General features: G+C 42.1%; 2 protein-coding genes across 3 annotated transcripts; one reads left to right on the top strand and one right to left on the bottom strand.

The window, feature by feature from the left end:
* The first annotated feature begins 1583 nt into the window (after positions 1 to 1583).
* Positions 1584 to 14962, top strand: LOC112070924 (tetratricopeptide repeat protein 39A-like). 2 transcript variants are annotated; one of them, XM_024138379.2, is made up of 18 exons: positions 1584 to 1889; positions 2942 to 3046; positions 3569 to 3700; positions 4527 to 4585; positions 4673 to 4749; positions 5542 to 5606; positions 5893 to 5992; positions 6112 to 6177; positions 6432 to 6540; positions 6728 to 6795; positions 7076 to 7135; positions 7284 to 7445; positions 9224 to 9315; positions 9432 to 9552; positions 9679 to 9790; positions 9971 to 10085; positions 10559 to 10675; positions 13816 to 14962. In XM_024138379.2, exons 1-18 carry the CDS (start codon positions 1855 to 1857, stop codon positions 13925 to 13927), a joined length of 1707 nt encoding a protein of 568 aa, XP_023994147.1. In that variant the 5' UTR covers positions 1584 to 1854; the 3' UTR covers positions 13928 to 14962. The 2 variants fall into 2 exon arrangements, with proteins under 2 accessions (XP_023994147.1, XP_070295280.1); XM_070439179.1 differs by lacking the exon at positions 1584 to 1889 and adding an exon at positions 2587 to 2899.
* Positions 14963 to 18819: 3857 nt separating this feature from the next.
* Positions 18820 to 20090, bottom strand: LOC112070928 (large ribosomal subunit protein mL64). Its single transcript, XM_024138387.1, has 2 exons — positions 19651 to 20090; positions 18820 to 19225 (listed from the first exon to the last, which is right to left on the bottom strand). The coding sequence occupies exons 1-2, from the start codon at positions 20049 to 20051 to the stop codon at positions 18928 to 18930; spliced, it is 699 nt and encodes a 232-aa protein (XP_023994155.1). The 5' UTR covers positions 20052 to 20090; the 3' UTR covers positions 18820 to 18927.
* Between the last annotated feature and the right edge of the window lie 4189 nt (positions 20091 to 24279).

The raw sequence follows: 24279 nt of genomic DNA, 5'->3' as shown, positions 1-24279 counted from the left end.
TTTTGTGTATGACTTTGGCTTCCTCATGCTTGATCAATCTTTATTGGAAGGAGACCAACAACATGTACTGTACTAAACATCATGTACTAAACAGGCAAACATCAGAGTTAGACATTACAGTTATAGTGTTCACCATAAAGTTGAATAATACTGTAACCTTGCCGGTTGAGCTTTAGATTAATTCCTAACTGAATTAAAAGGGTGTTCAGTCCACATTTTGTACAATAATTCTTCAGTGATCAAATGGAAAGAAATGGGGGTGTTTATAACAGCTGGTTATAGAGTACCACCGTGTGAGTCATAATACCCATAAAACGGGCGAATGGTTACAATTGTTTTTCCACATTTCATTTTTTCCATGGGGGATTTTAGAAACATTTCAAATAAGGGCTGTGTTTCGTGAAGGCTTACCCTGGCGTGACGTTTTGATAACTGTAAATCTCTCTAGGACAAGGTCACTTTTATCAATAACCTCGCATGTATTTACCTCGCAAAAATGAAACGCTAATAAGCTGCTAATGTAGCTGTCATAAAGAACTACAAATGCCATGATGATCTGGACGAGAAGGTAAGAATCTCTCGATTAACTATCTACTGTTAGTTAAATGTAGTAATTTAATAAATTGGCTACATTTCTTTAAATAGACAATTCTGTGAACTGTTGTGGAAGCTTTAAATTGACAAAATAACTGTTAGTAAAGGTGTCAGCTACTGATGATGTGCAGGGATTTGTAGTTTTGCATGATGTCTACTTTGATGCTAATTAGGATTTTCGAATCTGAGTGTAAATAGAGCTGAATATATTGATAAAATGCATCTTGCCTGATAGAGATTTACATGGCTATCAAAACATCATGCCAATGTAAGCCTACACAAAACACAGTCCTTATTTTAAGTGTTTCTAAAATCCCCTATGGGAAAAATGAATGGTGAAAAAACGACCGGAACCATTTCCCTGTCTGACCGCTAGGTTTTATGGTATTTTGACACCTCCACTGTGGGGCTCTATATAACTTCAGTGAGACTGGAATTCATTTGAACTGGTGTTTACTTTTAGGGTTTTCCATCTCCAGTGAGTTATACAGTTTACAGAACATTGTTAATATGTAAAGGGTCACATATAAGAGAGGCTTGGCGTGTGACATTTTCCTTTATTTTCTGAGTCAAACACACAAATAATATAATCCCGAATTAATGACTTAATATAAAATGTAGGCTGTTAGAAAACTGCAGTTTCTTATCCTGTTATTTTGCCAAGATATGCATAAAATGGGCCATGGCCATATTATAGACCAATGACTATAGCAGCCATTGTGTATGTGCTTTAAAGATTATGGCAGGTTTGCAAAGTGTTCGTGGCATTGAGACGGTTTTGTCTGGAAGGGATACGGTTTTTGTCAAAACATTTTCGTAGCAGTTTTAGGAGAACTTACGCAGCAGGTTAGTATAATTCATGTAGCAGGTTAGGATAATTAGGTTAACGTTACGAAAATGTTTAGGGTTAGCTAAAATGAAGCAAAAAATATATATACTTTTTACGTCAATTTGACAAAAGCAATATCCCTTCTAGACATGACCCATTGAGCCTGCGGATGTTGAAGGAGGAGTCGTTCCAATCCTCGTTTCTATTCCCACACCGTTTTCGAGCACTTGACGCTTCTATGCAACTCTTCTCAAATTACAATCCCAACAAGATTCCACAGCTCAATGCAACTTCTGTTCTTAAAGCGGAATCAATCAACCCTCCACCCAGCTTGTTATTAAGACAATTTGCTAGTTAATGTTTTTCCTCAAACCCTTCTGAGTAGGCTACTTTTCGACAGGTGTTTTGGGCAGAGTGCCCGGAATAAAAAAATGTCCAATGGGAAAAATGCACCTGCGGCGGCGAAGTAAGTTTCAACGTCGGGACAGCTTGGCCTACTGCACTGAACTTTAAAAAAAAATGTTTTTATATATCTTGGTTGTTCGGTTTATATAGTTAGTTATTCAACATAAATTTAATTAATGTAAATACGCAGATTTGTTTTATATATTGTCAGTACAAGTTCTTACTGATCAAGTAACTTTGTTACATTACTTTATTCAGAAGTTATTTAAGATATTTAAAAAGTTATTTTCCTCTTTACATTGGTGTTGTGTTGACATTGAGATGGACAGGGTCAAGATGGTAGTTTAACAATAATATTTTGTGAGGGTTTATTTGAGAAATGTATTTTGGATTGAGTACATCTGATTCATGAGTATTTAAATAATTCAACAAAAGACCAACCAATGCATTAATAGCTGAAGATATCTTATTTATTTTAGAATGACTCTCTCCTCCGTTCTAACTTATTCCTGTGAAGTGTAGTTTCAGTTTAGTGCTTGTTTATTTCATGTTTCCACATATTACTCACAACATATGTTTTATGTTGACGAGCTCTTTGTGGAGGGGGAAATCCACTGTATCCACATCTTGAAGTCGTACAAGAAGGCAGGATTCCTTAGATCATCTTGCAGCTTATTTCTAAGAGTTCTTAATCTAAATAAATGCATACATTTCAGAATTTTGACAGGACTAGCTTGGCCAAAAGGATATTCTTAAATTTTCTTTTTACTGTACATCAGAGAGCTTCAGATCCATCCGTGCCAGGTTTTAATGTTATGTGCACAAGTACAAGGAAATGCATTTCTTGCAAGCTCTAAACCCAACAATGCAGTAATGAAGGTAAGAGACACTGAGCAGTGTGTGAAGACTGCTGTGAACAGGTGGATGCATGTGTATTGACATGGTTGTAGGCAACTTACCTATGGGCTTTAGAGCCCTTCCATTACCTATTTTCTTTCTCTCAGGAAGAAAGATGATACTAAAGCTGATACTTACTGTCATGTAACCATTGTAGTGTGTGTGTGTGTGTGTGTGTGTGTGTGTGTGTGTGTGTGTGTGTGCGCGTGTGCGCAGCTCCTCACAGATGACCCTGCAGGTGTGCCTTGAGGAGTGTATGGAGGCCCTGGACCTCTTCCTCAACAACCACTTCAGTGAGAGCCTGGACAAACTGCGGCCACGGTAACAGTGCCTCTCTCTGGACTAAAGTGGGCTTCAAACTCTCCATTGGCCAATTAGTGTGGTGTAGAGGGTGTATTGAAGTATATTTGTGCAGCCATTTGTCGTTGAGTGGTGTGTAACTTAGTGCAGCATCAGCGCTGTTGAGGTGTGATGTACAGTGGTATTGTGGTGTAGTACAGTGAAGTGTCACACTTCCTGTTACCCATGGCATCAGGCCTCGTCACTTCTCCAGGATATGGAGTGTTTACTGAAGCTGACGCCCAGGGCTCAACGGGCAGAACAGAGGCCCTGGAAAATAAACACCATACTGCTGGAGTGAAATAGGAAAATAATTAGGTGTCTGTTGTTGGCTACTCTGTCTTTCCTCATTATCAATAGGTAAAGCCAGTCTCTATATTGGAAGAAAGGGACATTTTTTTCCCGAAAGGAAATTAAAATGTTCGCTGGACAATAAATACTTGCTGTTTTCTGATTGTCAGTGAGGTGTGTATGATGATGATGATGTTGTGTGTTGCGTTGAAGGGTGAAAGAGAGCATGTACCATGCTCTGATCTACGCCACTGTTCTGGAGATGCAGGCTATGATGACCTTCCAGCAGGATGACATCGTCAATGCAGGCAACACCATGAAGAGTGCCCAGGAGGTCTGCCAGAGGTGAGGATGCTACTATATATGGACACTCATCTGTTTCATGTCCTCTTTAACACATTAGTTCATATTATAGACACAAGCAACATCCAGAAAAGATAAATAGAGGGAAATCCTGGAATATTCTAACAGTTGGTCTGACATCTAACAGTGAGGCCTAATATGCTACTAGAGCTATTAGTGTCCTGTCCATCAGCCATAACCTGCAGGCAAATGAGAGCATTTACATGGCAACAAGGTCTCTTAACGCCCCGGCTGGAATTTGCCTGTGTTTGCATGGCCAGAGCAGCTCTATTGATGGCCTACGGCAGGGGTATTCAACTCTTACCCTACGAGGTCAGGAGCCTGCTGGTTTTCTGTTCTACCTGAGAATTAATTGCCAGGTATAAATCAGTCCCAGATTTTAGATGGGAACAATAAAAACAAGCACTGGAATTGGCTTCGAAGTCCAGAGGTGAGTTTGAGGGGCCTACAGCACAGGTGTCAAACTCATTCCACTAAGCTGAGTGGCTGCGGGATTTCACCTTGTAGCCTTGTACTTAATTGATGAATTAAGGTCCCTAATTAGTAAGGAACTCCCCACACCTGGTTGTCTAGGGCTTAATTGAAAGCAAAAACCTACAGACACTAAGCCCTCCATGGAATGAATGACACCCCTGGCCTACAGCAAGCAAGGACACATGAGATTGCTGGAGGTGGCCGAAAGGCTGTCATGTGTTATTATAATGTTCCACATTAATGCCCATGTGATTAACATGAGAAACATGCATTGCTCAATGAGATGTAATCTTTTTTTAGTCTTACACTCATAGTTGGTCTCATTTCTTCTTAGGTTTCGACGAAAGTCCCCTAGTAATATCAGTAAATCACCTGGAGAGCGTCTAACTGAAGGTAAGAGCGCTTTTATAATTGGGCATCTCAGCCTATTATTATGGCAGATTTCAAATAGCCACTGACCGGGTGTGTGTGGGTTTGCAGAGCAGCTCCAAGCTCTCCATGCTGATGCGTGTTATGCTGAATGCTTGCTCCAAAGGGCTGCTCTCACCTTCCTACAGGTAAGACGGGTCCTCCTGTCCTCAACTCTAAATCTTACTGATCCTGGTTAATGACACRGCTGATGTTTAGTTTAGCATTAATGCACAGGTAAKTGCCAAAYTAAAGGAAACYCTTGAGTAAATGAGGGATACAATGTATATTGAAAGCCGGTGCTTCCACATAGGTGTGGTTTTCTGAGTAAGTTAAGCAATTAACATCCCATCATGCTTAGGATAATGTATAAAAAGGCCTAGTTGCCCATTAGAAGAAGAGATCAGTTACTTTGAAAGAGGGGTCTCAAGGGAGCATAAGGGCTTTAAAGTGGGTGCATGTGTATGTCTGTCTCTCGGTCATCAGATCTCAACCCAATGTAACACTTWTTGGAGAWTCTGGAGCGGCGCTTGAGARAGRGTTTTCCACCACCATCAACAAAACACCAAATTATGTGATTTCTCGTGGAAGAATGGTGTTTCATCCCTCCAATAGAGTTCCAGACACTTGTAGAATCTATGCCAAGGAGCATTGAAGCTGTTCTGGTGGCCCTATTAAGACACTTTATGCTGATGTTTCCTTTATTTTGACAGTTACCTGTATGTATGATAACTGTGTCCAACTGATTAGATATCGGTCGATGAAACACATTGTTGTAGTTTGCCTTCCTGCTTCTTGGTGTTTTGCGTCTGTGTGCATAGTTTTTAAAGAGCGATCCAACAGGTTTCCCCTGTCCTCTCATTCATTTGTGAATACAGTACACTACTGTCTCACCAGTTGACACCTTTTGTTAAAATGTTTTATTTTCCCTCTTCCTCAAGGATGAGAACATGGTGAGTTTTATCAAAGGAGGAATCAAAGTACGCAACAGTTATCTGATTTACAAGTAAGTTTGCAGGAGAAAGGGCAGAAATGGTTCTCACATTAAACAGGCTCACACAGTGGGATTGTGAATCAACATGTGGAATCAATAGTTCTATTTACCAAATTATGCACTGCTATTACAATAAGACTGTGCTCAGATGTTAACAATAATGGCCATTTTTTCTGGTAAGTGTCTATCGTTACCAGTCATTTAGATGTGTTTTTATGGTGTAATAACCAGGCATTATTACAGCCTATAATATAATCATGTTAGACTATGAATGACATAATTGCCTTTTATGACACAGGGAGCTGCACACCTTCCTACAGTCTAACAGCTCTCTCCTTGGACCCAACCACATTCACTTAGAGGGAGGGGTGTCTTTTGGGATCGGAGCATTCAACTTGGTATGTCCCACAAGCATCCCGTATTCCATTAATGGTCAATTTGTTAGATAATTGTGTGTTTTAGCAAAAGTGTCAGTCAGACGTTATGCTGTATCACAGGATTCTGTACTGTCTTCCAGACTCTTTCCATGTTTCCACCTCGGTTACTCAAAGTTTTAGAGTTTGCTGGCTTCTCTGGAGACAAGGTATAGTTGCTCATTCTAACTTGTGTCTAGAAAGTGATTGGTTTACAGCAGGGCTGCCCAACCCTGTTTCTGGAGAGCTAGCCTGCTGTAGTTAATTAACATGATTAACCTTAACAAGCAGGTCATTATTATAATCCTGTTTGCTAGATGCTCTACATGGCAGTAGCTCTAAAGGAACAGCGTTGGGCAGCCCTGCTTTACAGGTTGTCTCTGTCTCCCCCCTCTCAGTATATATTGTATGTTATTGTGTGCAGGAGTATGGTCTGTCCCAGCTGAATGATGGTGCCACTACAAACAACCTGCGTTCCATGCTGTGTGCCTTGCTGTTGCTCTGTTACTACACCTTCCTCACCTTCATACTCGGTACTCTACTCTTCACAACCAGGAAGTGAATGGAGATCACAACTGACTTGGCTGTTTGGAAATGACACAATTATATATCACATACACGCATGTGTGAAAGAGCGAGAGATAAATAACGAGAGGGTAGACTGTGTTTGAGTTTCTGGTTTTGTCCATACATCTTATTGAGTTCTTTATCACTCTGCAGGGACCGGTGAGGGGGACGTGGCTGATGCTGAGAAGCTGCTAAAGCCTTTCCGGCTCCGCTACCCACAGGTGAGTGACACTCCTCCTCCCCAGGCTCTCACCCAGCCCAAAGCAAACTCAACTCTGTATGGAACACAATGTGACTTCTGGGCAAACACAATCTAAAGTAATAGTTTCGTAATGTGGGTAAGTAATGCACTGACTACGAAAGAGGTCATTTAGTCAGAGGAGGTGCTTATGCTTGAGCTACCATTGTGTAAGTATGTAATTTTACAAGTGCTAGACACCTCCAAAGTATTATATATGGTGTTATCAGAGAATGTTTACATTTCTCTCCACTTCCCTTCAGGGGGCCATATTTCTCTTCTTTGCAGGCAGGGCTGAGGCAATCAAGGGGAACATTGATGAGGTGAGCCTCAAACTACATGTCTATGTTATGCTATCTGTCTGTTTTTCCAGTCATATTTAGCAGTGGTGTTTGTACTGATAGGCCTAGAATGAGATCAGTGTGTGCCTGTGGTTTGCTGGTGGGGGTTACTGTAATGATATGTCACCAGGCGGTGGTGCTGTTTGAGGATGGCTGCAAAGCTCAGCAGCAGTGGAAGCAGTTCCACCACATGTGCTACTGGGAGCTGATGTGGTGCTTCACCTACAAGTGCGTGTGGAGGATGGCCTACTTTTACGCTGATCTACTGAGCAATGAGAGCCGCTGGTCCAAGGCAAGAGAGTGTGCTGTAGTGTTGAGTACAGCCTAGGACCCAATTTTAAGATGACAAAGCCACTTGAGCAGACACTCTTAATTGAATTCAGTCAATTTGACCTACCCGCTAAGTGTATGGCTTTTAAAGCCAATGCAGTATTTTTATCCCAACAGACTTGACATTATTAAACTCTATAGTCGTGGCCAAAAGTTTTGAGAATTACAAATATTATTTTCCACAAAGTTTGCTGCTTCAGTGTCTTTAGATATTTTTGTCGGGTGTTACTATGGAATACTGAAGTAATAATTACAAGCATTTCATAGGTGTCAAAGGCTTTTATTGACAATTACATGAAGTTGATGCAAAGAGTCAATATTTGCAGTGTTGACCCTTCTTTTTCAAGACCTCTGCAATCTGCCCTGGCATGCTGTCAATTAACTTCTGGGCCACATCCTGTCTGATGGCAGCCCATTCTTGCATAATCAATGCTGGGAGTTAGTCAGAATTTGTGGGTTTTTGTTTGTCCACCTGCCTCTTGAGGATTGACCACAAGTTCTCAATGGGATTAAGGTCTGGGGAGTTTCCTGGCCATGGACCCAAAATATTGATGTTTTGTTTCCTGAGCCACTTGGAGCACCTTGCCATAAGGCAAAAGTGATAACTATCATGCTGGAAAGGGCATTGTTCGTCACCAAACTGTTCCTGGATGGTTGGGAGAAGTTGCTCTCGGAGGATGTGTTGGTACCATTCTTTATTCATGGCTGTGTTCTTAGGCAAAATTGTGAGTGAGCCCACTCCCTTGGCTGAGAAGCAACCCCAAACATGAATGGTCTCAGGATGCTTTACTGTTGGCATGACACAGGACTGATGGTAGTGCTCACCTTGTCTTCTCCGGACAAGCTTTTTTCCGGATGCCCCAAACAATCGGCAAGGGGATTCATCAGAGAAAATGACTTTACCCCAGTCCTCAGCAGTCCAATCCCTGTACCTTTTGCAGAATATCAGTCTGTCCCTGATGTTTTTCCTGGAGAGAAGTCTTTGCTGCCCTTCTTGACACCAGGCCATCCTCAAAGTCTTTACCTCACTGTGCGTGCAGATGCACTCACACCTGCCTGCTGCCATTCCTGAGCAAGCTCTGTACTGGTGGTGCCCCGATCCTGCAGCTGAATCAACGTTAGGAGACGGTCCTGGTGCTTGCTGGACTTTCTTGGGCGCCCTGAAGCCATCTTCACAACAATTGAACCGCTCTCCTTGAAGTTCTTGATGATCCGATAAATGGTTGATTTAGGTGCAATCTTACTGGCAGCAATATCCTTGCCTGTGAAGCCCTTTTTGTGCAAAGCAATGATGACGGCACGTGTTTCCTTGCAGCTAACCATGATTGACAGAGGAAGAACAATGATTCCAAGCACCACCCTTCTTTTGAAGCTTCCAGTCTGTTATTCGAACTCAATCAGCATGAGAGTGATCTCCAGCCTTGTCCTCGTCAACACTCACACCTGTGTTAACGAGAGAATCACTGACATGTCAGCTGGTCCTTTTGTGGCAGGGCTGAAATGCAGTGGAAATGTTTTTGGGGGATTCAGTTAATTTGCATGGGAAAGAGAGACTTTGCAATTAATTGCTATTCATCTGATCACTCTTCATAACATTCTGGAGTATTTGCAAATTGCCATCATACAAACTGAGGCAGCAGACTTTGAAAATGTAATATTGGTGCCATTCTCAATTTTTGGCCACGACTGTACTTACTGTATGGCTGGGTCCTGACTGAATAAGGCTTGTCTTTCCTTCAGGCCATGTATGTGTACATGAAGGCTGCTTACCTGAGCATGCTTGCTCCGGGGGAGGCTAGGCCTTTTGGGGAAGATGAGGTGGAGCTTTTCAGGTGAACACATGCTCATCGCAACAAAAACATAACTTGAAATTCCCCAGTCCCATTTCATTGTGACCACCCCTCTTTCCTGGCCCCTTCTATTTTTCTGTCTTTGCCCGCTCTCTTAGACAGGTGTCCACCTTCAAGCAAAAGATAGCAGGGAAGTCTCCACCCACAGAGAAGTTTGCCATTCGCAAGGCTAGACGTTACAAAGCTAGCTGCCCAGTGAGGCTCCCAGTACCTGTGCTGGTGAGACCCCACAAACACACATACGCAAAGCTGCATAAAGACATGCACAAATCTGTTGCTAAAATGGTAAGGGTCACTTGTATTTGTGGTTCTGACAGTATTATCTCTTGTTACACTGTGCTGTAGGAGATGATGTACATGTGGAACGGCTTCTCCATGATCAGCAAGCGGCCAGAGCTGACCGAGGGCATGCTGCAGACACTGGTGGAGGCAGAGCGCACCCTGCTGGAATCTCCCGGTATTGCAACCTGTCTGGGCCAAACCAGCCTGCTTGCCTAAGCTGGTCATGAAGCAATAACCACTCTTATATCACCAAAAGAGAATGGATAAAGACAGATTCTACACACATTCTGCTTGAGCCTGTGTTGATGAGTAATTTTGAATGCATGGTTTTATAATCTGTGTTTTGTTTTGGAAGCGAATGAGTATTCAGTGGATGACCGCTGTGTGATCCACCTACTGAAGGGGCTGTGTCTGAAGAACCAGGGACACATTCAGGCTGCAGAGGAATGCTTCAACAAGGTGTACAACAGGTGACGTTGGGAGTCTTTTAGTCCGTGTATCTTTCATTTATACACACCTGGAGTCTGTGTTGTATAACAAAATGGTAAATACATGCCGACGCATGTGTAACATGTTTGCTGAGAGGTTATAAAATTAGTTTATTGGTTTATTCGGATCCCTATTAGCCGTTGCCAAAACAGCAGCTATTCTTCCTTAGGTCCAGAGTGTCACTTTTTTTAACAGGCTCATCCATGCTAAAAGGAAATATTTCCATGGTATTTAATCAAACAATGTGTTCTTTGTTTGATTTAACCACACCAATGTTTTATCATAGCAAGTTGAACAATGCAGTGTTATGAAGGAGGGTAGGACCTCATAGCAGTGAAATGCACTCTGAATAATGTCTAGAAATGTGTTTTTAGAACAGTCAGTGATATATGAACATGTTCGGTGTAAACGACTAAGAGGTTAATGATATGGCCATCTGTTCTCTAACCTCCAGTGAGAAGAAGATCAAGTTTGACCATTACCTGGTGCCCAACACTCTGCTGGAGCTCAGTGTGGTCTACATAGACACGGGCCGCAAGGAGGAGGCCATCAAACTACTGGTGAAAGCCAAGTGAGTCATCTCTTACTGGTTGTTCCAATACAGCCTGCAAGCTGTAGTAGGATGTAGCAGGCTTAAATTCCAGCTTGACATTAAAACACCTTATTAAACTAATGAAGATTCTGTTGATTGGTTAGTTGAAAATAATGGCACCGGAGGAGATGGCTGCTGTTTTTACGGGCTCCTAACCAATTATTTGTAACTTATTTTGTACATAATGTTTTTCCCACGTCTCTTATGACCCAAAAAGAGCTTCTGGATATCAGAACAGCGATTACTCACCTCGAACTGTACAAAAAAATATATATTTAACGAGTATTGCAGATACAGGGGACGCCTCTACCATCCGTCCTATTGGCCAATGTGCAATCATTGGAGAATAAACTGGAGGAGCTCCGTTCAAGACTATCCTACCAAAGGGGTATAAAAAAAAACTGTAATATCTTATGTTTCACTGAGTCGTGGCTGAACGACGACATGGATAATATACAGTTGGCTGGTTTTTCCTTGCACCGGCAAGACTGAACAGCTCCCTCCGGTAAGACAAGGGGTGCCAGTCTGTCTATTTGTCAATAACAGCTGGTGCACAAATCAAATAAAGGAAGTCTCTACGTTTTGCTCGCCTGAGGTAGAGTATCTCATGATAGGCTGTAGACCACACTATTTACCAAGAGTTTTCATCTATATTTTTCGGAGCTGTCTATTTACCACCACAAACCGATGCTGGTACTAAGATCTCACTCAATGAGTTGTATAAAGCCATACGCAAACAAGAAAATGCTCATCCAGAGGCAGTGCTTCTAGTGGCCGGGGACTTTAATGGAGGGAAACTTAAATCCGTTTTACCTCATTTCTACCAGCATGTTACATGTGCCACGAGGGAGGGGAGGAACTCTAGGCCATCTTTACTCCACACACAGAGACTTGTACAAGCTCTCCCCCGCCCTCCATTTGGCAAATCTAACCATAATTGTATCCTCCTGATTCCTGCTTACAAGCAAAAACTAAAGCAGGAAGTACCAGTGACTTACAGAAGTGGTCAGATGACACAGATGCCAAGCTACAGGACTGTTTTGCTAGCACAGACTGGAATATGTTTTGGGTTTCTTCCGATGGATTTGAGTACATCACATCAGTCATTGGCTTCATCAATAAGTGCATCAAAGTCGTCCCCACAGTGACCGTACGTACATACCGCAACCAGAAGCCATGGATTACAGGCAACATCCGCACTGAGCTAGTCGTTAGCTCCCGCTTTTAAGGAGCGGGACTCTAACCCGGACGCTTATAAGAAATCCCGCTATGCCCTCAGACGAACCATCAAACAGGCAAAGCGTAAATAGAGGACTAAGATTGAATCCCGTAGCACTCACGTCTGTAGCCATGAAGAGCTTTGAAAGGCTGGTCATGGCTCACATCAACACCATCATCCCAGAAACCCTAGGCTGACTCCAATTTGCATACCGCCCCAACAGATCCACAGATGACGCAATCTCTATTGCACTCAATAGAGTGCAATAGAGATTAGACAAAAGGAACACCTACTTGACAATGCTGTTCATTGACTACAGCTCAGTGTTCAACACCATAGTGCCCTCAAAGCTCATCACTAAGCTAAGGACCCTGGGACTAAACACCACCCTCTGCAACTGGATCCTGGACTTCATGACGGGCCTCCCTCAGGTCGTAAGGGTAGGCAACAACACATCTGCCATGCTGATCCTCAACACGGGGGGCCCCTCAGGGGTGCATGCTCAGTCCCCTCCTGTTCACCCACGACTGCATGGCCAAGCACGACTCCAACACCATTAAGTTTGCACACAACGGTGGTAGGCCTGATCACCGACAACGATGAGACAGCCTATAGGAAGGAGGTCAGAGACCTTGAAGTGTGGTGCCAGGAAAACCTCTCAACGTGATCAAGACAAAGGAGATGATCGTGGACTACAGGAAAAGGGCCAAGCACGCCCCCATTCTCATCGACGCGGCTATAGTGGAGCAGGTTGAGCTTCAAGTGCCTTGGTGTCCACATCCAACAAACTATCATGGTCCAAACACACCAAGACAGTTGTGGCGAGAGGGCACGACAATGCTTATTCCCCCTCAGGAGACTGAAAAGATTTGGCATGGGTACTCAGATCTTCAAAGTTCTACAGCTGCACCATCGAGAGCATCCTGACTGGTTGCATCACCGCCTGGTATGGCAACTGCTCTGCTTCCGAACCGCAAGGCACTAGACTAGAGGGTAGTGCGTTCGGCCCAATACATCACTGGGGCCAAGCTTCCTGCCATCCAGGACCTCTATACTAGGCGGTTTCAGAAGAAGGCCCTAAAAATGGCCAAATAATCCAGCCACCCTAGTCATAAACTGTTCTCTCTGCTACTGCACGGCAAGTGGTACCGGAGCGCCAAGTCTAGGTCCAAAAGACTTCTGAACAGCTTCTACCCCCCCCCAAGCCATAAGACTGCTGAACAGCTAATAAAATTGCCACCCAGACTATTTGCATTGACTATTTGCTACTCGCTGTTTATCTATGCATAGTCACTTTAGCCCTACCTACATGTACATATTACCTCAACTAACCTGTATCCCGCACATTGACTTGGTACCGGTACCCCCTGTATATAGCCATGTTATTTTATTGTTGCTCTTATTTTTTTCATTTATTTTGTAAATATTTTCTTAACCAACAATGAAGTTGACTCTTATTTTTGTTAAGTGCTTGTAAGCATTTGACGGTAAGGTCTACCTACACCAGTTGTATTTGGCGCGTGTGACAAATAAAATTGTATTTGAATTGGTTGTATTGAGGCTAGACTGGAACAAAATCCTGCACACTATTTTGCTCTACAGGACCAGGATTGGTGACTTCTGCAAGATACCGTGAGCTCAAAGTATTGGGACAGTGCCTTTTTGTTTTGGCTCTGTACTCAGCACTTTGGATTTTAAATTTTACAATGACGATGAGGTTAAAGTGCAAACTGTCAGCTGACAGTCTGGATTTGAAATGATACGGGTTAAAGTACAAAGTGCTGGAGTACTGAGCCAAAACATGTCACTGTCCCAATACTTTTGGAGCTTTGGGTGTACACATACACAATGTTACTAAGTCTTACTCATGATTCCTATCCACTTTGTTCTGTTCCCTCAGAACTAACTACAAGGAGTACTCCATGGAGTCACGCACACAGTTCAGGATCCATGCTGCTCTCTCCAAACTCAAGGCTGACACTAGTGACCAAGATGAAATCACACCACTGTAGTATAACAGGTGTCATTGTGCTGACCAAGCACTGGACTTGCTTCCCCTGCCATGTGTAGATGTTCCAGGAAGACTTGCTCTCTTTTTTTTATCCTCAGCCACTTTGATCACTGCCTCCAAATGTTACTTGCTTTGTGGTGAAAGTCTCTGTCCTTCATGGATGGTGGTCTCTCCCTGATTTAAAACACTTGAGTTTTGAATGGGAGTTGGTAGAAGTTGCCTCTACCTGCTGGTTCTAGGTCAGAGGCATTATATCCACCTACTGGGGGATGAACACCCTGATCCTACATCTGTGGTTAGGTTCGGCTTCTATCTTCAGTGTTTGAATGTGTGGTACTTATATCACTGTACTGGTTACCCATAACAGTAGATGGGAGGCAGTTGCTCAAAACAATTTGAATACATTATATCCAAATTTTTTGTGGGGAAAAACATGTTGAAATGAACTTATTAACAATGTAAGTAATGTTTGTATGTTCTGATATGTGAGGTAGAGTTTTGCTTTTAACTTCTCCAAAAGTGATTGAGTATTACTGTAAGCATTTTGACAAAGCACCCCTTTAGTGATAACTGAATAAGACAGACATACGACTACATAACGTATGACATTGCTTTGATCCGAGTTATTTGAACAAATGTATTAACATTTATGTATAATGGATGTAGAAGAACCTTAATAGTCAATAGGTCATGCTGCAGTTGAAGTCAGAAGTTTACATACACCTTAGCCAAATACATTTAAACTCAGTTTTACACAATTCCTGACATTTAATCCTAGTAAAAATTCCCTGTCTTAGGTCAGTTAGGATCACCACTTTATTTTAAGAATGTGAAATGTCAGAATAATAGGAGAGAGAATGATTTCAGCTTTTATTTCTTTCATCACATTCCCAGAGGGTTAGAAGTTTACATGCACTCAATTAGTATTTGGTAGCATTGCCTTTAAATTGTTTAACTTGGGTCAAATGTTTTGGATAGCCTTCCACAAGCTTCCCACAATAAATTGGGTGGATTTTGGCCCATTCCTCCTGACAGAGTTGGTGTAACTGAGTCAGGTTTGTAGGCCTCCTTGCTCACACATGCCTTTTCAGTTCTGCCCACAAATTTTATATAGGATTGAGGTCAGGGCTTTGTGATGGCCACTCCAATATCTTGACTTTGTTGTCCTTAAGCCATTTTGCCACAACTTTGAAAGTATGCTTGGGGTCATTGTCCATTTGGAAGACCATTTGTGACCAAGCTTTAACTTTCTGACTGATGTCTTGATGTTGCTTCAATATATCCACATAATTTTCCATCTTCATGATGCCATCTATTTTGTGAAGTGCACCAGTTCCTCCTGCAGCAAAGCACCCCCACAACATGATGCTGCCACCCCCGTGCTTCACGGTTGGGATGGTGTTTTTCGGGCTTGCAAGCCTCCCCCTTTTTCCTCCAAACATAACGACGGTCATTATGGCCAAACAGTTGTATTTTTGTTTCATCAGACCAGAGGACATTTCTCCAAAAAGTATGATATTTGTCCCCATGTGCAGTTGCAAACCGTAGTCCGGCTTTTTTATGGCAGTTTTGGAGCAGTGGTTTCTTCCTTGCTGAGCGGCCTTTCAGGTTATGTCGATATAGGACTCGTTTTACTGTGGGATATAGATACTTTGTACCTGTTTCCTCCCAGCATCTTCACAAGGTCCTTTGCTGTTCTGGATTGATTTGCCCTTTTCGCACCAAAGTACGTTCATCTCTAGGGACAGAATGAGTCTCCTTCCTGAGCGGTATGACGGCTGCGTGGCCCCATGGTGTTTTCTACTTGCGTACTGTTGTTTGTACAGATGAACGTGGTACCTTCAGGCGTTTGGAAATTGCTCCCAAGGATGAAGCAGACCTGTAGAGGTCTACAATTTCTGATTACTTTTTGATTTTCCCATGATGTCAAGCAAAAAGGCACTGAGTTTGAAGGTAGGCCTTGAAATACATCCACAGGTACACCTCCAATTGACTCAAATTATGTCAATTAGCCTGTCAAATGGTTCTAAAGCCATAGACATTTTCTGGAATTTTCCAAGCTGTTTAAAGGCACAGTCAACTTAGTGTATGTAAACTTCTGACCAACTGGAATTGTGATACAGTGAATTATAAGTGGAATCTGTCTTTAAACAATTGTTGGGAAAATTACTTGTCATGCACAAAGTGGTTGAAACACAGGTTGGAGTCATTAAAACTAATTTATGTAAACTTCCAAGTTTAACTGTATGTTGTCCCTGCTGCAAAGTACAGAGGAAAGTAGTCAGTTAAAATAAGTTTAACCTCTGATATTCATTACTTCAAATAAAGTTTAGACTGTCACTCAAGACCTTGTACAAAGAAAGGCGTGGTTAAAAGATTTGAAAAACATGATTAAATATGTCCATTTGCTACAAGCCCTTATTGTTTTATAATATTTTACTGGAGCATATCTCAGTCGAGTGTAACCCATCCTTGTCCAGATTGCCCTATAAATAACAAACTTTGATTAAGAGGTGACATTTTGTGACTTTACAGATAATGATTTATGACTAGTACCTACGCAGAGTGTACAAAACATTATGAAAACCTGCTCTTTGCATGACAGACTGACTGCGCTATGATCCCTTATTGATGAATGGGAGGAGACGGGTTAAAGGATTTTTCCACCTTGACAATTGAGACAGATTGTGTATGTGTACCATTCAGAGGGTGAATGGACAAGACTAAATATTTAAGTGCCTTTGAACAGGGTATGGTACTGGGTGCACCGGTTTGTGTCAAGAACTGCAACGCTGCTGGATTTTTCACATTTAACAGTTTCCTGTGTGTATCAAGAATGGTCCACCACCCAAAAGACATCCAGACAAATTGACACAAGTGTGGGAAACATTGGAGTTAACATGGGTCATGATCCCTGTGAAACATGTTCGACACCTTGTAGAGTCCATGCCCTGACAAATTGAGGATGTTCTGAGGGCTAAAGGAGGTGTAACTCAAATATTAGGAAGGTGTTCTTAATGTTTTGTATACTGTGTATGAATTTACCTGCTACTTCCTTGATGAACTTAATCAGTGGATCATGACATCACACCCAGTGTCAATCATGGGGCGGCAGGTAGCCAAGTGGTTAGAGCATTGGGCCAGTAACTGAATGGTTGTTGGATTGAATCCCCAAGCCGACAAGTTAAAAATCTGTCGTTCTGCCCCTGAACAAGGCACTGTTCCGCGGTAGGCCGTCATTGTAAATAAGAATTTGTTCTTAACTGACTTGCCTAGTTAAATAAAGGTTACATACACGGTCTGCACAACAGTGTGCACTATGTAAGGCCAGGGGATAAATGTTCTACATCCTTATACTTTATTGTCCATTTACATGGAAATTCATTTTGTGAAGTCAGCATACAAATACACAAAACCTATAATACATCTAATTGTAGGGTGTTCAGCTAAACTCTTGGGGCCAGTATCCCAGACACAGATTAAGCCTAGTCCTGGACTAAAAAGCTATTTTCTAATGGAGATTCTCTATTGAACATGCTTAGTCCAGGACTAGGCTTCATCTGTGTCCGGGAAACCGACACCTTAGGGTTGCAATGATATTCAGGTATTTTTAACATATTGAGTCAGACCGAGGGTCTTGAGACCATGACCAGACCGAGACTGCATTTACTTGGTCTCAAGTAGTCTCAGACCAACCCTCAAGATCAAGACTCAATTTCTGGTGTATACTATATACAGCCTGCCGATTTCATATGGTTCTGGATGGTGGTTTGCTAACCCCATGCCTAGCCTCATCCCTCTAACCTTAACCTAACTTTAACCAATTTCAATCCCTGTGTCTTTGGATCTGACTGTTTTATGTTAATCATATCTCATACACTGAACAAAAATATAAATGCATCATGTAAAGTGTTGGTTCCATGTTTCATGCGCCAAAATCAAAGATACACCTTTTCCATACGCACAAAAAGCTTATTTTTGTGCATTTTGTTTTTACATACCTGTTAGTGAGCCTTTCTCCTTTGCCAAGATAATCCATCCATCTGACAGGTGTGGTATATCATGAATCTGATTAAACAGCATGATCATTACACAGGTGCACCTTGTGCTGGGGACAATAAAAGGCCACTAAAATGTGCAGTTTTGTCCCACAATGCAATGCCACTATGTCTCAAGTTGAGGGAGAGTGCAATTGGCATGTTGACTGCAGGAATGTCCACCATAGCTGTTGTCAGATAATTGAATGTTAATTTCTCTACCATAAGCTGCCTACAACGTCATTTTAGAGAATTTGTCAGTACATCCAACTGGTCTCACAACCGTAGACCACGTCTGTGAACTGCCCGGACGGCCATCAGAAACTGTATCCTCTTTGAGAACTCTAAGGAGTGGCACCATGCAGTTTCACTGCAACAACCTGCAAGGAACCCTGGCCTCTGCTCAGAACCCCACAGAGTATAGCTTTTTGCAGCAGTTAACAAGGCACAGCCCCACCCCTACTCCTGGCATTCTACCTCCAGGGACCAACCATGTAGCATACTTCTACAACTGGTACACACAGAACGATGTGGCCCGCCACCCCTGCATCTAGAAGCGATCCACAGAGAACAGCTGGTCAAATGTGACATACAGCTTCCCTTAATATGTGTGAGGACAGACTGTTAGTCAAGATTGTGACTTTGTTTTTCCTGCTGTGTCTCTGGATAAGAAAAGTCTGCCAAACAGCTAAATGTGGTGTGATGTGGATTGCCTGTTTTTAATATTGTGTAATTGTTTTCCAATAATAAACATGTTTATATCACACGAAAAATCATTCTTCCTATACTAGCTACTAGTCTATAACTCAGTAAAAAAAGACTCCTGAGTGTCAGTAAAGTATGATGAGACATTAAACCTAGTTCTAGTGCGTTTTATTTATTATAGCAGCCAAACTCAAAACACAGTTGACAACAATACATTTACAAAAGTTGACTAAATAGTCATATTTACAAAGTCAGTGCCTTATGACGAGGAAGCAGCCGAGGAAGCAGCAGGAGGGACGTGGCTCTGTTCTTCTTTTAGTCTACGTTTCATCAGCTTCCTTTTCTTCTTCTCCTCCTTTTCYATTTCACTGACCATCTCCAGGAACTTGGGGCTTCGGGGGTCCATAGCGTAGCCAAAGCGTTCTCTGGCCTCAGCTAGCAGCCTTTCACGACGGGCCTTCTCATCTTTCAACTTCTGTTTCGCCTCCCGTTTTTCCTTCCTCCAGTCAGCCACCATCTTAGGCATCTTGGCCATATTGGCTGCAACCAGTTTCTCTCTGCAAAAGAATATAGGAGGGGGTGTTAGCCAAGTATCATGTCATCATAAAAGCTACTATAAAAAGGTATGGTTAGACAGAGTTTTATCCACCTGTCAAGGAAATGCTGTACTTCCACAACACTATCAAAGAACAATATGAATTGGAACCAAAGCCTCAGACTGTTGGGCATATTTATTTATGTTATACATACATACATACATACATACATACATACATACATACATACAAGAGGCCTGTCATTGAGAGATGTCATGCCCATGTAACTAGTTGCCTTGAGTCATATAGGCAAATGTCATGCAGTAACTACCATTCTCAATTTCTCTCAATGTTATCTAGTATGGCACATTGCGTAGAAACAAACATGTCATTTGACAGGTCCTAAAAAGATAACTAGTATTAGCTTGGTTAGCGTGGATGTTTACCTCGCGAGACGTTTCGCATTGGCTTCCTTCGTTTTCGCCTCTACGTTCTTCAGCATCACCTGGAGCGGAGGGTTCCATTCCCTCTCCTCTGCTATCATCTCCTCGAGCTGGGCATGGCTAGGCCACAGCTTTGCAGGGTCGATTCCCGACGAAGAGCCATACCGGCCGAATAGCTTGCGGTCATACTTCCCTGTCTTCTGCCATTCCGGAGTTTTCTCACTTTCCCTATCTGGTATGTATGGATCTTTCAAATTTAATTTCAGTGGTTTAGGGTTATAATTTGCTATCTGATGTAGAAGCCCGCAGTGTGAGCTGGCAGGATTATACGATTTTAAGGGTGAAACCCCTCGAATAGCCCAGCTAAATATTGCTGTCCTCCTGCACAGCATGGAGGTTGCCATTTTTTTGTGGCAAAGTGCGGAGGACCCTCGTTGCGTCACATTTGATTGCTCATAGCTGACTACAACATCGCCTGTCCTTTATTGTTGCCATCATCATAAGCAAGAGGTTCATAGAGATTATCGAAGGTGTTGTGACAAAGACAGTCTTGCCAATTCTGATTTGAAACTCTTAGGCTATAGGCTTAGTCAGTGTTATAATTAAATAAATATAATTGTGTTGCCACATTTTATCCATAGCATATAATGAAGTTTATGTCAAAATTGCCTTCATTTTGAAAAGTTGTACCATACAGAATGTGGACTGTATCCAATCAGTCTTATCAGTTGAAGTCATGCTGGAAAAGGTAACACTATTTTAAGAGCTCATGTGCATATGAAATAGAGCTATGCTCAATAACGGACTTATTTGTTTTCTTATGAAGTTAAATTCTGCCCCAGACCTAAATTATGATGATCATATCAACATCTCTCATGAGTCCACCATCATACGCTCTTGCAAGCCGCTTTGAGTTTGAAAACTATTTTTCAATGGGTTTGAGTTTCAAATGTATAAATTAATCTGGGGAAAATGTCCTTTCAAGATCCAAGTGGGGCCTGGAACCAGCAGTGGGCAGGTGGGCAACAGAGCCAAAACCAGAGCCAGGGGAGAAGTATAGACTCTAACACCTTTATTGAACATTAGGAATGCTGTATGGGGAATTATCCAGAAAACACATTTTGAAAGAAAGGTTCTTTGTTTCAACTTCTCCCCGCTTTCCTCTTTTAGCAGCCCCCTCCCACGACTCCTCTTTTATTTCAGATTTATTTTCAAGAAGGGGAGATAGAACAAATGGGGCGATCTTGAGTGCAGCACTTACTGAGACAGATGTCACAGCTTTTGTGTTGCGGGAGCTGCGCAAAACTCTACATCGTCATTAAAGATGTAGGGTTCACATGGCAGGAGGAGGAGAGGGGTGAAGGTGGGGGTGGGTATGATAGAGGCTTAATTTGGCTTAGAAGCAATCCGGTGCCAAGCTCAGGGCTTTAGGGATCAAATCAACGTCAGTCACTGGCAAATAGGCTTGTTAGCAGTTAMAAGATATGGGATGGCATGGCAAGCACATTGCCTTGGTCTATTTCTGACTGAGGGATATATAGATAAAGATTGAACAAAATGTAGTATGGACATCATAATAGATAACGCAATCTTTTTATCACTCCCAAAAAAGCTATTCCAAAATGATCTGAGGATCTGTTAAATAGATACAACAAATGGAACTTGACTAAACATTTAACCCAGAACTCATTTTCTATGCAGGGACCTTACTTCTAGACTTACTGTGTGGACAATATGAGTGGTTGAAAAGGAGAAAAATGACTGAATCCACATAGTGGACAAGCACCTCCTGCCTCTGGCCTGTAAAAGACCTCGAGGTAAGTGATGGTGTGGATGAGGTAGTGGAATGTACATGGTATCTACTGGGGAGTGTTGGCAGAGGAGGGAAAACAGGAAGCCCTGGCACAACATGGCTCCCATGGAGATTAGAGGATGGATGCATAAGGGAGTGATTTCAGTTTCCAAACCCCAGTGAGTTGCAGCTATAGAGGGACATCCATATTGCCTTTTGATTTAAAAATATTAAAATGTCTCCACTCTTTTATAAACTACGATGTAAAATGAATGTTTTAAAATTGCATGAGTGTCACTGGATCCGTTCCTCATTCCTGTGACCCCTCTACATATGCACTCATTTATTCTTATAATTGTTGTCTTGTTGAAGTCCTCACGTGCTGGTGTACAGATGTACATTAAGTTTTGGCCCCTTCAGCGGATGCCAGGCAAACATGACCTCTCACCTACTAGTAATAACACAACCATAACACCACAGACACACACACACACAACACACACACACACACACACACACACACACACCACACAGCACACACACCACACACACACACACACACACACAACACACACACACACACACAACACACACACCACACACACACACACACACACCACACACACACACACACAGTCCAGTGGCAAGTTCAGTGCCGTATAAGAGGAGGGAGGACACATTTTATTTTCTTGAGCATGGACTTATTTCTATTACAGCATATTGGATGACTGTCATTTATATTCCATTCACCCAGCTCAATGTAACATTGATAGGTTTAGGCTACTACATGATACTAAAATTTTCCCTTTAACCATCATGTGGTTGCTACAACCTAGCCTATGAATGAAAGTTTACAACGTAGGTGCGCACAGGTCAACATTTTTTTTTAGGTGACAGACAGTGACACTTGCACAGACAGAGACACATTCAATGCCGTGTTACACACTCTTGCCTGCATCTAGCTGATATAGGATGTAATCATTAGTTCCAACAGTATAACATCAAAATGGTGCCGATGGATAGGGCTGCTGTGCTTCTTGCTCTTAGGAAACTTTGCAGTACTTTGTTTTTTTATGTGTTATTTCCAAATTTTTGGGCCAGATTTTTTGGGGGTAATTACATACAGCCGGGAAGAACTTTTGGATATCAGAGCGACAGTAACTCACCAGCATTACCAGCATTACAACCACGAATACGACTTTCACGAATCGGATCCTTTGTTCGTAATTGAACTGATTCCAGAGGCTGACCCAAAACACAGCTGGCGGAGGAGAGGTAGTGGACTTATAGTCCGACTTAGGAGGCACGCACACCACCCACCGCTTCCGAGTATGTTACTCGCTAATGTTCAGTCTCTGGATAATAAAGTTGATGAGCTCAGGGCGAGGATTTCCTTCCAGAGAGACATCAGGTATTGTAACATACTCTGTTTCACGGAAACATGGCTCTCTCGGGATATACTATCTGAGTCCGTACTGCCAGTTGGGTTCTCAGTTCATCGCACAGACAGGAATAAATATCTCTCTGGAAAGAAGAAGTATGTTTTATGATTAACTACTCATGGTGTGATTGTGATAACATACAGGAATTCAAGTCCTTTTGTTCACCCGACCTAGAATACCTCACAATAATATACAGACCGTATTACCTCCCAAGAGAATTCTCTTCGGTTATAGCCACAGCCATGTATATTCCCCCTCAAGCCGATACCACGACTGCCCTCAAAGAACTTCACTGGACTTTATGCAAACTGGAAACCACATATCCTGAGACCGCATTTCTTTGTAGCTAGGGATTTTACCAAGGCAAATGTGAGAAAAACTCTCCCCAAAAACTCTCTCTATCCTATTCTACTGTATCTTAGTCTATGCCGCTCTGACACTGCTCACCCAAATATGTATATATCCTCAATTCCATTCCTTTACTTTAGATTTGTGTGTATTGTTGTTGTAAAATTGTTAGATATTACTTGTTAGATATTACTGCACTGTTGGAGCTAGAAACACAAGCATTTCGCTACACCCACAATAACAGCTGCTAAACACATGTATGTGACAAATAAAAATTGATTTTATTTGTGAACGAGAGTTTCTATTGGACACATTTAAGTATGTTTTCCCCGTTTTGTTCCGTTCGCTTCCGTTTAACCTTTCTGAACCACCCATCCAGGTTCCGGGATAATTGTCATCAGCAACGCTGAATAGCATAGCGCCACAGTCAAATAATATTACTAGAAAATATTCATATTCATGAAATCACAAGTGCAATATTGCAAAACACAGCTTAGCCTTTTGTTAATCCACCTGTCGTCTCAGATTTTGAAATTATGCTTTACAGCGAAAGCAATACAAGCGTTTGTGTAAGTTTATCGATCGCTCGACAAAACATTAAGTACACTTAGCATCAGGTAACTTGGTCACGAAAATCAGAAAAGCAATCAAATTAATCGTTTACCTTTGATGATCTTCGGATTTTTTCAATCACGAGACTCCCAGTTAGACAACAAATGTATGTTCTTGTGTTCCATAAAAGATTTTTATATCCAAATACCTCCGTTGTTTGCACGTTATGCTCAGAAATCCACAGGAAAAAGCGGGTCACGACAACGTCAGACAAAAATTCCAGATAATACTCCATAATGTCCACAGAAACATGTCAAACGTTTTTTATAATCAATCTCTCAGGTTGTTTTTAATAATCTATTCGATAATACACTGCTCAGATAATACACTTGCTCAAAAAAATAAAGGGAACACTTAAACAACACAATGTAACTCCAAGTCAATCACACTTCTGTGAAATCAAACTGTCCACTTAGGAAGCAAACACTGATTGGACAA

Source organism: Salvelinus sp. IW2-2015, unplaced genomic scaffold, assembly GCF_002910315.2.
Source record: "Salvelinus sp. IW2-2015 unplaced genomic scaffold, ASM291031v2 Un_scaffold1461, whole genome shotgun sequence".
NCBI lineage: Eukaryota > Metazoa > Chordata > Actinopteri > Salmoniformes > Salmonidae > Salvelinus > Salvelinus sp. IW2-2015.
The sequence above is the reverse complement of the archived record's forward strand: the minus strand, read 5'-3'. Positions and strand labels throughout refer to the sequence as shown.

Excerpts from the sequence above, each read along its gene's own strand:
- LOC112070924 (XM_024138379.2), top strand. The coding sequence starts at position 1,855 with ATGTCCAATGGGAAAAATGCACCTGCGGCGGCGAA. Across the intron at positions 3,047-3,568 it reads CTGGACAAACTGCGGCCACG|GGTGAAAGAGAGCATGTACC; the intron begins GTAACAGTGCCT and ends GTTGCGTTGAAG. Across the intron at positions 9,553-9,678 it reads GGCTCCCAGTACCTGTGCTG|GAGATGATGTACATGTGGAA; the intron begins GTGAGACCCCAC and ends ACTGTGCTGTAG.